The sequence below is a fragment of the Cyprinodon tularosa genome, unplaced genomic scaffold (assembly GCF_016077235.1).
Source record: "Cyprinodon tularosa strain WSP-4 unplaced genomic scaffold, ASM1607723v1 ctg463, whole genome shotgun sequence".
In the NCBI taxonomy this organism is placed as follows: domain Eukaryota; kingdom Metazoa; phylum Chordata; class Actinopteri; order Cyprinodontiformes; family Cyprinodontidae; genus Cyprinodon; species Cyprinodon tularosa.
The window spans coordinates 565,599-578,274 of record NW_024039189.1 but is presented as its reverse complement, the minus strand read 5'-3'; the positions used below and the strand labels follow the sequence as shown (position 1 = coordinate 578,274).

Sequence of the window (12,676 nt, the reverse complement as noted above, 5' to 3'; positions counted from 1 at the left end):
GGTTCAAAAAGCTGCAACTACAGTTCAAAGGTTTTGTTTTTGGAGTTTGCAGTTTGTATTAAAATTAGAATCCTGTCTATATGCATTACTTCAGCATGCTATTTGTGCTTCTTTTGTTTAAATGTCAATAAACACTAACTGCATCAATTCATCATGTTTATTTAAAGTGTGAAGGCCAATTTTGACCTAATCAATTTGGTTCTATCATTATGCAACAATGGCAACAAGATTTAATGTCAAATTGTGAACATTCAATGTCTGAATGATGAATGAAAGTCGCTGATTAAAGAATGGTTCAGTAATTTGGATTTGGAGAATAAGTAATCTTTCACCTTCAATCAATAATTATTTAGGCATCTTCATTTAGAGTCTGATTAAATTAGTTTTCTTTATTCTCAAATTTCTTGTTTTTTTTTTTAGCTTTTAAAGTGTATTTTCTTCTACGTTTTATGGAAGCTGCTCCCTAAACCAATTAGCTGCGTGCATCATCCTTGGTAGGAATAGATGGCACATAATGCTTGTGATGCCTTAAAAACAAAATCAGATTTTCTTTTTCCACAATATATTTCGTTTGTATTTTTTTCCTCCCTTTTGTTACATGATTAAAAATAATTCACAAAACACAGAAATTTCTCTCAAAACTAGATTTCCTCCTTTCAGCCGTGAACTTGACTTGAGAGCTAAATCCAAGCTGTACATTTCCATTGTAAACAATGAAAAGATGACATGCTTTATTTGTTCAGCTTGTGGAATTTCACAGTGAGCTGGTTTATCAGCAATGAGTTCACATCTTAGAACAAAAAGTGCCAAACTCATAAGCCTCTGAACTACAGAAGAGTACATTGGTTTAAATAAAAAACAAGATTGTTTGATAAAATGTATTTATCAAACAAGTTGCCCAAACTGGAATTGGTGTTTTACTCCTCTATGGAAGAGTTTCAGTGTAGCCACATTCACTGTGGGGTGGGGGGTAGGGGGTTGGCGGGGTGAAATAATAATAATAATAACTAATTGTCTGGTAACCTAGCCTGATAAACCAGACTAAATGTGAGATTTGATGTGTAATTTAGTCTGGCCGCGATGAATGAGACATCGGAAGATTGTTGATGAGAACAACCTGCTGTTTTTCAAACCATGTCTGTGCCTATTGGCCAACGCTCTGACCAATGAGTGCAACTGACTGTGACATAAGAAGCTGACAGAAAGCTGGTGGGGGAGTGTAAACAAACAGCCTGTCGGGAAAACGGCGAATATATCCCTTTAAAAATTAATGAGCATAGAGCCTCTTCCTGCTCACGTTTCAATGAAAACCCCAAGTCTTATCCTTCTAAAACTGATTTCAACACTGAGTCAAACAAAAACTGTTCAATAGTTGTTGCCATCTTCCTTGTTGTGCTTTCTCCAGTGTCGTGCAGCTTTGTCGTCCTGCCCTCAAAACCCCGCCCGCTTTGCATCCAGAAATTCAAAACACATCTCTGCGTTGTGATTGGCCCGCCAGTGTTAGGGCCTGGGGCATTGATCGAGGCTAGACCACTCGCAGGAAAAAAAGGATTTTGGCCACTGGCGGGTGGGGCTAGTTTACTAGGCTAGATTAAACCTGCATGGAATCCAAATCGGTGCAAATTCAGTTTATATCAATCCAGCTCGTTGCAGTAAAAAATGTCAGATATATTCAGATCCAGTTTTATGCCTTCAAAGCCTTCAAACAGTATGCATGTTTTCTTACCAAGGATTCAGTCTCCCCTCACAGTTTACCAGTTTAATGCTTCCAGCGGATACTATTTTCATCAATAGATGTATTCATATTTCATTATTTTATGTAAAAACTTTATACAACTACATTTTTTCCCCTTCTTTTCATTTTCCCCAGAATCTCCTGAACCTGAAGCAGCTATGGATTTAGGATCAGCTGAAGTGATGGAGTCTGAGGTTCTGTATGACTGCGTAATCTGTGGTCAGAGTGGACCGTCCACGGAGGACCGGCCAACAGGATTAGTGGTTCTACTTCAGGCATCCTCTGGTATTGCATTTGGCCATATCTTGGGCCTAACTTGTTTGTAACAGCTCTGTCTTCTAAGTTTTCTTTTTTTTACCATCTGCTGTACTTTATATTGAAAAAAGGTGGCAACACCATTTAAATCAGCATTTAACAGAGGGATAATTGTGTTGGTGACTTTTTCTTCTTTCCTCTTTTCTCCTCTAGTTCTGGGGCACCGATGCAAAAACAAACAACCTAAGCAGCTCCCAACGAGTGATGAAGAGCACATATATCTTGCAGACACATGCGGTGTAGCTCATGATGTCAGACTCTCACTGATGCAACAGTTCTTCAAAGATGTATGTGACTCACTAAATATACTGCCTCCCCTCATGGCTTAGGTTAGGGTTAGGTAAAAGGGACCATTCACAAGAGCTTTTGATTAATACTGTCTAACAAAAAGGTAAAAGTCATATTTAAAAGCTCTACTCTTATTGACTTTAGGCAGGTTGATTTTTTGTTAAATCTCTGATGTGGTCAAATGTTTATTTCCAATACATCTCCAAATAGTGGATTGCCAGATACAGCAATAAATGTGATTTGACTTACAACCTGTTCTCACACATTATTCAAATTTAATAATATCACATTTCTAAATATCTAAATAAAACAAATATTTATAAGTAGGTTAACCAATGTAGGTTTATTTAAGATAATTTTCTTGATACAGGGCAGCTCAGTTCACCTCTGTGCTAATGAAACTTTGCTGGATAGATACTTGTTGTATGCTCTAACAGAAAGGCTTTCTCTTTGTGAATTCTGCAGAGTTCTTGTTTGCAGTCCGTTTCAATAGGCTGGGATGGAGGCGTCTATGTTCAGACCTGTGGACACACCTTACATATAGATTGCCATAAGTCCTACATGGAGTCTTTGAGGGTAAGAGACGTCTAACCTGAAGAAGATATTGCTTTACTAATTATCAATAGACTTGATAGGGATTAAAGATTAATATTCAAAATCATTATTCAAATGCCTACATGTTGTTTTAATATCTTAGTCTTTCCATTTTATTCTCCTTTTAATTTGTTTGAATTACCATTTAGTGGTATCATTAAAATTTTACGAAATATGAACTGTTTAGTGTTACTATAAAGACTATAAAAAAGAATGGTTCACCTATTTTTTTTCGTTGTTGTTTTTAATATTAAGAGTTTGGATTTTTTGTGGAAATAAAAACAAAACAAATGTCTAATGTTTTTTCTCCAGAATGACCAGGTCCTCCAGGGTTTCTCTGTTGATAAAGGTGAATTCACCTGCCCGCTGTGTCGGCAGTTTGCCAATAGTGTCCTCCCATGCCGTCCAGGGCGTGGCACAGAAACTAGTGGATGGCACACACCCACGAACAAAGCCACACGCGTTTTGGTGAAGGAAGTGGAGGATCTACAGGAGAAACTTGGTCTTTTCCCAGTGAGTTTTGAATGATTACTAATGAACTTAATGTGTATCGGTCGTAATATAGTGACATCGGTCCGATAGATCCAAAAGGGCCGAGACTAATTAGTATTTACTGATGCCATTTGTGTTTATAATTCTTAAGAGGTAGGGGATTGGCCACAAGGTGGCGTATTTGACTGGGCGTATGACAGAGCAGGAATTAGTGTGATTTTTTTATTGATGTTTTTTCTTGTTCTTAAGAGAAAATTCATCTTTACTGTTTGATATGGCATTTAAAAACCCATGGTTATTAATTAAAGTATAAGCTGGGCATTTTTATGAGATTCCATTCTCTAATTCTGTTTTTTTTTTCTATTATGCAAATTCTCCTTTCGGTGATATTCCCTCAAATATATATTTTTTAAATCTTTCATTTCACATTCTACTCTTGATTTGAAAATAACTTTAACTTATTATCCTAGACGGAGTCCAACCTGAGTAAAGAGATGGAGTTAGTTATCAAAGACATCAAGAACACCACCCAGAAAAAATACATGGACTATGGCAAAAACCCTGGTTCCCCAGACAACGATTTCCTCTTCATGTACTCTCTGGCCAGGTAAGAGCAGAGACCTTTGGTTGATCCCTGCGCTAACTGGGTTTGCAGACAATTGTACTTGAAAAATATAATTGATTTGGTTGTTAGATTTGTAAAAGTTAACACTTGCCTAGGTGAATGTGACACGCTAAGGATCTCTTTTCTATCTTTAAGAGATCTTTAGGCCAAGTGACTTTAACATTGCGTGATGGTTAAGAAGGGTGGTGTTTTATGCAACTATTTTAAATTCCTACCAGAGTAATGGAAAAAAAGTTTTTATTTTCATCAACATAGAGAAATTGCTTGAGGAAATGAACCTGTCCATGTATCCTTTGATTTGGTTCAACAGGGTCCATTTAGCTCCAGATAGTTGTTCCATAATCTCACCTAAAAAAAACAAAAACAAACCCCCCCCCAAAAAAACTGTTCATCAGTTCCTCTATCACTTTGCCTTTTTAGCTTCCTACTAGAATAAAACCCCTCAGTGATGCACTAAATTTGACTCTGGTGCTGAGACTCCTTTTTTTGGCTGGTATTTGTCTTTAAAGGTCATCTTCCAGAAACACTACACGTATTCCTATTCTTGCACAACCATGCAAAGCAAGAGCCTCCTATTTTATATATATCTATATTTTAAAAGGATCTTATAATTTGATTATATTGGAAATGTTTGTAGGTGACATGTTCCTTAATTTGGACTGAATCTCTCTTAAAGGTACACTATGCAACCGGTGTTGATTTTCCAGTGAGGCTCCCTCCAGAGGGCGAAAGTAAAAGTGCACTGTCGTAAATATGCTCAGCTGTTCTCCTGGTTTCTCCGTCAAGCCAGGCGCGGTTGTTTTGAGCTTAGCAGCGAATGATTAACGCTGCGTTCACACTGGATGTAGCTGGCGCGACAGAAGCAGCGAGTTTACATGCAAAGGTCCCGCGGCGCGTTTTGAGCTGCAGGCGCAACACGTCTGAGCGGCTGCAGCAGCGCGTCGGTGCATTTAACGCAGGGAGAGAGACACAGCGCTGATGATCACTGCTCTTAAACAGTTTATTGACGCCTAAATTAACTTAAAATGCAGAAATCTGCCGGCAGAATATGCAGTTTGGATTATTTAGATGAAAAACACCTACCAGCTGCCGCTGTGAACCGCTGCTGATGAAGGGATCCATACTGTCGGCGCATCCCTGGTATGTGGGGGTCTGAGCGGCTCCGACAGAAAAAATATTGAAGGCAGGATAATAATCTGAATGAACTGACTGCACTGATTACGTTTTCAGGTGTATTTTCTCACTTAAAAACATATTAAAACTACTTTATTCCCACTGATCACAGCAAATATAGCTGCAAGGCAGAGAAAGGATAGTGAAGCTCCGCCCAAAGCGCCTCAGACACACTTTTGCAGCCAGAGCAGCAAAGCTGCTTCAGCCGCGCGTCAGAACTAACTGGTACAAGCAGCAAAAATGAAGCAGCAGATGCGATTTTGCTGCTTTTGCTGCGTGAACGTAGCATAACTGCACAAAGATTGCCACTGTGCTAGCAACGAGAATGCTTTTAACTGGGGGGTGTAGCAGTTCTCGCCGTAAAGCAAGACTGACTCTCACGAGACTTCTGAGCCTGTGGGTGCGGGTCGGTGCTCCTGCAATTGCAAGTGCAGTATTTCCCCCACAGACCACCAGGGCGGCCGAGAATACCTTTGTTCAACCTGAAATGACTCATTTAGTCATCCATAACGTTATGGAACACATTAATTAACTGAAAAATGTTGCATAGTGTCCCTTTAAGCCCCATTTACACTACCCTTGAAAAACCGATCCAGGCCGAGACCGGTCCGAGCTTGGATCGGTAACCAGGCCAAGCTCAGTTTTGACGACCGTTCACACGTCACACTTATCTCGGTTATCTCGACTCCTCGACTCCTCGGCTCCTAGTGTCGATGTGCTGTATTACTGCTAGGATTGAAGGAGGGACTCAAGCAGCTGGTGGCGGTAATGCACCAAACGCTGTTTGTCAACCGCCGTAAAACCCAAGAAGAAGAAGACGAAGGAGGAGGGAATCAAGCAAATCAAAATGGCGGCGCCCGTCACATTCAGAAAGTTATGCTTGATTATTATTGCTGTACTTCCCTGTTTGCGGTGGGTCAGGCGAAGACGGCAACCTTGCGCGGATGTACTTGAGAAAGTCGGCTTTTGGGAAGCCGACTTTCTGGAATGGAGTGTGAATCGGCATGTTCAGCCAGTCGGCGATGACGCGTTCTGCTCATGCGCTCTTGTTATCAGAGAACCGAGCCAGGAAAAAACCGAGCCGAACCCACCTCGGGAACTGGTCTGCAGTTAGCGCGGTCCGGTTATGTCTATCTCGGTTCAGTTCAGGTTGTTTCCGTTCACACACGACAAGTTATCTCAGTTACTGAGCTCGGACCGGTCTCGGCTCAGTTTTTTAAGGGTAGTGTAAACGGGGTATTAGACTCAGACAACTTTAACCTTTATAGGGCAGTCAGTGAAACAATTTGAAAATCTAAATTTCAAGCCAATAGTGTTATTGGAGGACAGAACAAGACCTTATTACTTTGGTAACCTTAAAAAATATGTATATTTTGTTGCCATAAATTAAGGCCAATGTAATAATAAGAAATGGCCACTTGCCCTAATATATTAAGAAAAATAATAAAAACACTTCTATAAGAAATTCACGAAAAATACTCGGAGTGAAAGAAGCATTTTTTTGTTTTTCCAATTTAATTTACAGTAGGTAATATATAATTCAAGGTCTCATCTAATTGGTCAAATTCAATGATAACATGTACAGCCATATAGCAGAATCTTTGCTGAATGGATGGATATAAATCTTTTGCTTCTAGACCTCACTGATGGATTGGGGGAGGGTGATTCAGATTGTTATAGAGTGTATCTGGCCTTTATTTGAAAACAAACCAAATTTCTTGTCTCTACACACAAACTTTGCAATTAAGATTTATCCTGATTCTCATCATTGGCTTTCTAGAGTACCTGGCAGCCATGTATCTCCTATTCACTTTCCATTTGTTGTACAAAGGAGTGTCAAAGTTTTGGAAAATATTCCTAAAAAAAATCTACTCTGTATTAACTTAGTTTTTAATTAAGTATTATTTAAAATACTCTAACCCTCTTAGCTAAGTATAGACCCAATGGCAAAAAGGAGTCATGTTTTAGGGTGTATATTCTTCTGGTCACAGGTAAGATTGATGGCTGACACCTTGTGTAACCTTGGCATCTCCATAAAGTCCAGAAAAGGGCTTTTGGTGTTGCTGAGCTTTTTCAGTCTCCTGGCCATCCAACACTGTGGTACCCTCAGTCCTCTACCCTATACAGAATCATCCCCTAAGAGTGTCTGGAAGCCCGTCGGCACTCCGAGGTTCAATGAATGGAGCAAATTGCCTGAGGAGTGGAAAATTCTTCTGTCACACGGCTGCTCTTATCAGTAACAGCCAGATGGAGCTTCACTGTGGTTGCATTATCTGTGTGAAATTGCTTTTTCTCCCAGGAAACCCAAGGATTTGCCCCTCCACAATGGCCTACAAGAAAAATTGGCCAAAGGTTTGGCAAGATGGGCCGAGATCAGCTCCATTTTTATCTGGTGTCCCTATCTTTGTTCTGTTTAAATGTATACGGTTTTATGCATTTATTTGTTTACTTTAAAAAAAAAAAAACACATAATCAAAATGGGAATATGACGACTGAAAAATTTTTCAATATTCATGGATATTAAATAGACAGAAAAAAATGCATCCATTGGGCTTTGAAGAGCTTTTATGCTAATAGTGTAGCTTGGGAAAAAAATATGTTCTAGAGAGCGGTCTTGTGACGGAGCTGCTTTTAAAATGTGCATTAAGTGACAGAGGGCTGGCAGTGTCTCTCACTAATCGAGATTTTCCATCTTAGACTATACAATTAGAAGCTACAAAGATGCAAAAATTATTTATATAGACATGGTGAAAATTGTGTTAGCCTTCTAGTAAAAATAAATGTGACACTGCATAATATTCACTGATTTCAATTTGGAAATCAAAACCATTTAATCTCAGTCACCAGCCCATTTCACTCTGGTTATGAGAGGCCTATTCAAGGCGTATGCTGTTTTTAGACAACCTCTTTCATCTGCGGTTGTCAAAATAATCAATACTTTGATAGAATCGATCCTAATAGATTATGTATATTTTATTTGTATCATGATGTTTTTAAAATTGAATATTCAAAGCACCATTTCTGTACCAGTGAAGTCTTAGTATCTTCTGAACAGCTAAGCCAAGAGTAGCTGTTATTAGCTTGATGGACATGGACAACCCAATAACAGGGTTCTGTGGGTCTGAGCCCCTCTTTTCAGAGAGTTCAGATCTGCTGCTGTAAGAATGAATCCACTTATTAACTGTTTACATCAGGCAGTCTGATGTAAACAGTGAAGCAATGACACAAACCCGTGCACCACCTCCATCACTCCTCCAATAAGTTGTGCAATTATTATGATGTTATATGATATGGCTGGTTTATAAGAAAAAAAGAACAATAGTTATATTCGACCCAGATTGGAAATGATTATTGAAGCGGAAAAACAAAGGTTGACTGCAAGTCAGGATAAATGCAATATTACATGGCGGAGGATGATGCACAACCTGTTTAAAATTCCCTTTGCCAGAATGCTTCTTATGTAAAATACACTGTTAAATGAATTTATATAGATTTCTATTTGTGTGAAACTAATGTATTATAATCACCCATCATGGGAATATTTTTAAGCCACTTGTATAAGGGTTATAGCTAAATAAAAAGAAATGCAGAGCGTGTTTCTGTGGTGCGTATGACCCATGTACGGAAGCCTTAGTCCTCGACGTGGTTGACCTGGGTTTGAATCCCAGCTTTTATCCTCGGCCGCATCTCCCTACCCCTCTCTCGTACCACCTTTCCTGTCATCCTGCTGTTCAACGCTGTAGACTACTAAAAACAAAACAAAAAATTGTTGCACCGGTGAAGTCATCAGTTTAATTCATAATCACTTTTGCCCCAGCTAAGCTACTTGTTAGATGGATATGCTTAAGAACACTTGTCTCTCTGTGGCCCTCAGGACAAACCTGGAGCTGGAACTTGTGCACCGTGGAGGAAACTTGTGCTCCGGTGGAGCCAGTGCAGCTGCCAAGCGCTCATGTCTAAGTGAGTACTAATAACTGGTTTCCTACCTTTATATTTTTAAACGTTGAACAGTTTCTGAATGTTATGTAGTTAGGCTGATTATAACTAAATATTCTAAGTTGCAAATAGTTTTTACTTTTTCCTGAGTCATGCTTCTACATATCTGCCTGAAATAATTTGCCTGGGTTTTTATGATCTTTAGTTTGTTGGGGATTATTTTTAAAGTTTTAAACTGTGTTAAAGTTATCAAAATCAGATCCAAATGTATTTGACTAAGATGTAATAGGATCTGGGGTACTATCAGAATCAGAAACGTAAATCTTAATATGTGTACATCTTTTCAACCAAAAACCAGATAAAAACAGCCTCTCGAAGATGTAAGTTTTATTAGTGGATAGATTTCTACTTAATTGTTCTGTTGAAGTTGGGGCTGCTCTAGGGAAACGGCCCGTCATCCTTGGGTGCCTGAAAAGAGATTTCACCCTGGAGGGTTGCCATTTCTGAGCTACATTAAGCGTGGAGCTGCTCTGACAGTCGAATTTACTCATTTACAGTACATTAGTGTTCCTTCTTCTTAGCGAAATGGATTTAAAGGAAAAAGGCAGACATTCACTAACTGTGAGAGCCCATGGGACTCTTAAGCCTGCTTCCCTATAGGCTCCTCATGTGTTCGACTGATGAGGTTACAATTGACTAGAGAAGCCAGTCCTCTTTGCAGTTCCCAGGGCACCAGCTGAATCAAATCTAGTAAGTGCAGCTTTCAAACAGAATTCAACTTTGATGCTTTAAAGGCAGTTTAAAGGATTATGACGCTGACCTTACCTGTTCCAGTCTGCAGCGTGCAGTTCTGGCCGCAGCTTTACAGTTTTTGTTGGCTACATTTTTTTTTTTTTTGTAATCCAGTCTTTTACATGATTTGAAAAACCTAAAGCATCTTCCTAAAAAATATATGACTATAAACAAACAACAACTGAAACCTGCAAAGTATTCAGTGAAAACTTTTTCAGGCTTCCTTCTCACATTTTCTTCTACCTGGAAACTGTAGCTGATATGTTGAAAGATCTGCATAATAATTTTTTTATTTTTCACAAATAAAAAATAAAAAAAGGGAGACATCATTCAGCGTATATAAAAAACTGTAAATCCCAGAATAAATACCTGCCTAATTCCAACCAATTGGTCTTTTAAAGCTAGTAAATCTCAGGATGAATCCGGCTGTTCTCTGATAGGCTCTGGCCTTTTGATGGGAAACATTAGTGAAAAAACAGCTTCATTGAGAGCAAAGCACACAACAGACAGGTTAGAAGTAAATCTGTGGCGAAATTGAGAGCAGAGTTTTTTTTACAAAACAGATTCTTATGGAGCGCTGTGATCTAAGATACCTGAAAGTTGAAAGAGCACCTCTGCTGGCTCACTAACACATCCATCAGTTAGCCAGCTCTAAGCTCCTGCTTCAGTAAACTACAACCTTGTATTCAGAGTTGCATTTATTCCCTTTGGCATAAAATATTTCTTGCATATCATTTTTTCTTTTAGATTTAGATATATTTAGACATTTTCCTCTAAGCTGGGAGCTGCTTGGCCCCATTTCCCCCTTGTTTTCATCTGCAATTTTGTACCTACGTTCACATGGTCTTTCTCTGGTGAATATTTAAAATAAAAAGTTTACAAACAAAAAGAGCAAAAACAAAGTGTAAGACAGAAAAAATATGATTTGATAATTTAATTGGAAAGCCTTGTTATGTAAATGGAGTGAACTACTGTCTTAGAAATTAGTAAAGGCATTTGACTAGGCACTTTTATTGATACCAATCCACCTAAATCCACAGGATAAGGAATAAGAGCGATATTTAGGTAAGAACTGTGGCCTTTAGAGATCATGGCTGAGCTAAGAGAATTCATCAACAGGACAGCTAATAATTGGGTGTCACATAGGGCTGAAACAATTTATAGTATTAATGTGATTAATCGATTATTGAAATAATCGTCAACTTATTTAGTAATCGATTAATCGTTAAATTAAAAACATGGCTTTAGCTGACAGAGAAACTATACCAACATTCTAAAAAAATTTAATTGTGTAAAAAATCTTCTTTAAGGAGCCCTTTGCTATCCCATTGTTAATAGATAAATAAAAAAAAAACTCAACAGATTAATCGTTTAGGGAAATAATCATTAGTTGCAAGCCCTAGTGTTACACTGGCCTATGCGGCATCACAAAGAAAGGGGGGAAGAAGCCATTGTTCAAAGAAAGATATAATCAGTTTTATTTTAATTTGCTGCAATCCATGAAGGGTGGAATTCCTGAACTCTGGTTACCCACAGCTTCTTGAAATCCTTTAAAATTTGTGAGTAAGAAAAAAAAAAAGTTTTTTAAGGTTGTAAAGTTTTAAAAACAGCCATGAAAATGCACTCCTGAGAATCTGCATCAGAATGATTTAAGTCCTACCTGGTAAGGAGATCTTTTCTGTTTCGCTTTTATTGTGAAATGTGGACAGAATCGGTACAGAAAAAAACAGATTTACTTTACTTTAGCAGATATATTTAGCCCATTATAGAAATTGTACTTTTTACTCTTAAGTAAAGAAGTTCAGGCATAGTTTTACTTTAACTAGTCTTTTACAGTGGTATCTGTACTTCCATTTAAGTAAAGAATATGAAAACTGGATACCCATTTCCAGGTGAGGACATCTTTACATCCTGCTCCTCATTCTAAATATCCATCCATCAATTTTCGCTTTGTCCCAGCTGAGGTTGCAGGGGGTGCTGGTGCCTATCTCCAGCTGTCAATGGGCGAGAGGTGGGGTACACCATGGCAGTCTATCGCAGGACAGAGACAAACAGGACAAACAACCATTCACACACACACACACACTCACACCTAAGGAAAATTTAGAGATGCAAATTAACCTAACAGTCATGTGTTTGGACTGTGGGACATTCAAAATGTGCTTAAGTTTATAATTGTTTTTATTTGCCACTATATTTGTTTTTCAGATAAAATGGAACAGAAGCCCAGTTAACTACAGCCAGGATCTGATTTTCAATCTTAGTTTTTAAGGTCTTTTCTTCTTCCTCTGTGGTTTGTTGCTGCTAGGAGGAGAAAAAAAAACATGCTGTGAAGACAAATGAAATGCCACCTTGATTCCCTTTGCTGTGTCTATTTTCACCTGCAGAGGGCAGTGTTGCTCCAAGAATCGATTTCTGACACAGCAGCCAAATTTCAGCACTGATTTGTTTGAAGCCATTTTGCTGCATTACAGCTTCAGAAACCCATATAGATATAAAGAAACAGAAATGTTTGCTTTTTGTTAAAAATATTTCCCAGGGGGATTTTTTAAAACTTGCATAATAATTGTGTTTATGCATATTTTTCAACAGACCATTAAATTTATTTAAGGAAAGAAATTAATGATAGTTTATTTTTATTTTTTTTGTGTGTGATATTTTAATGAGCATACATGAGATTTTGTGTGTGCACCATTGTTCCCTTGTAATGTTTCATTGGTTTCAAA

The 12,676-nt window shown here is 38.3% G+C and overlaps 1 protein-coding gene across 2 annotated transcripts in view; it reads left to right on the top strand.

The window, feature by feature from the left end:
* Positions 1-12,676, top strand: part of ubr3 (ubiquitin protein ligase E3 component n-recognin 3) — a 53,130-nt gene that overhangs the window by 24,736 nt on the left and 15,718 nt on the right. For both annotated transcript variants that reach the window (XM_038301185.1, XM_038301186.1), the window contains 6 exons: positions 1,871-2,020; positions 2,204-2,337; positions 2,804-2,914; positions 3,245-3,445; positions 3,895-4,031; positions 9,097-9,182. In XM_038301185.1, coding sequence (XP_038157113.1) covers positions 1,871-2,020; positions 2,204-2,337; positions 2,804-2,914; positions 3,245-3,445; positions 3,895-4,031; positions 9,097-9,182 — 819 coding nt within the window. The remainder of the gene's footprint in view (positions 1-1,870; positions 2,021-2,203; positions 2,338-2,803; positions 2,915-3,244; positions 3,446-3,894; positions 4,032-9,096; positions 9,183-12,676) is intronic.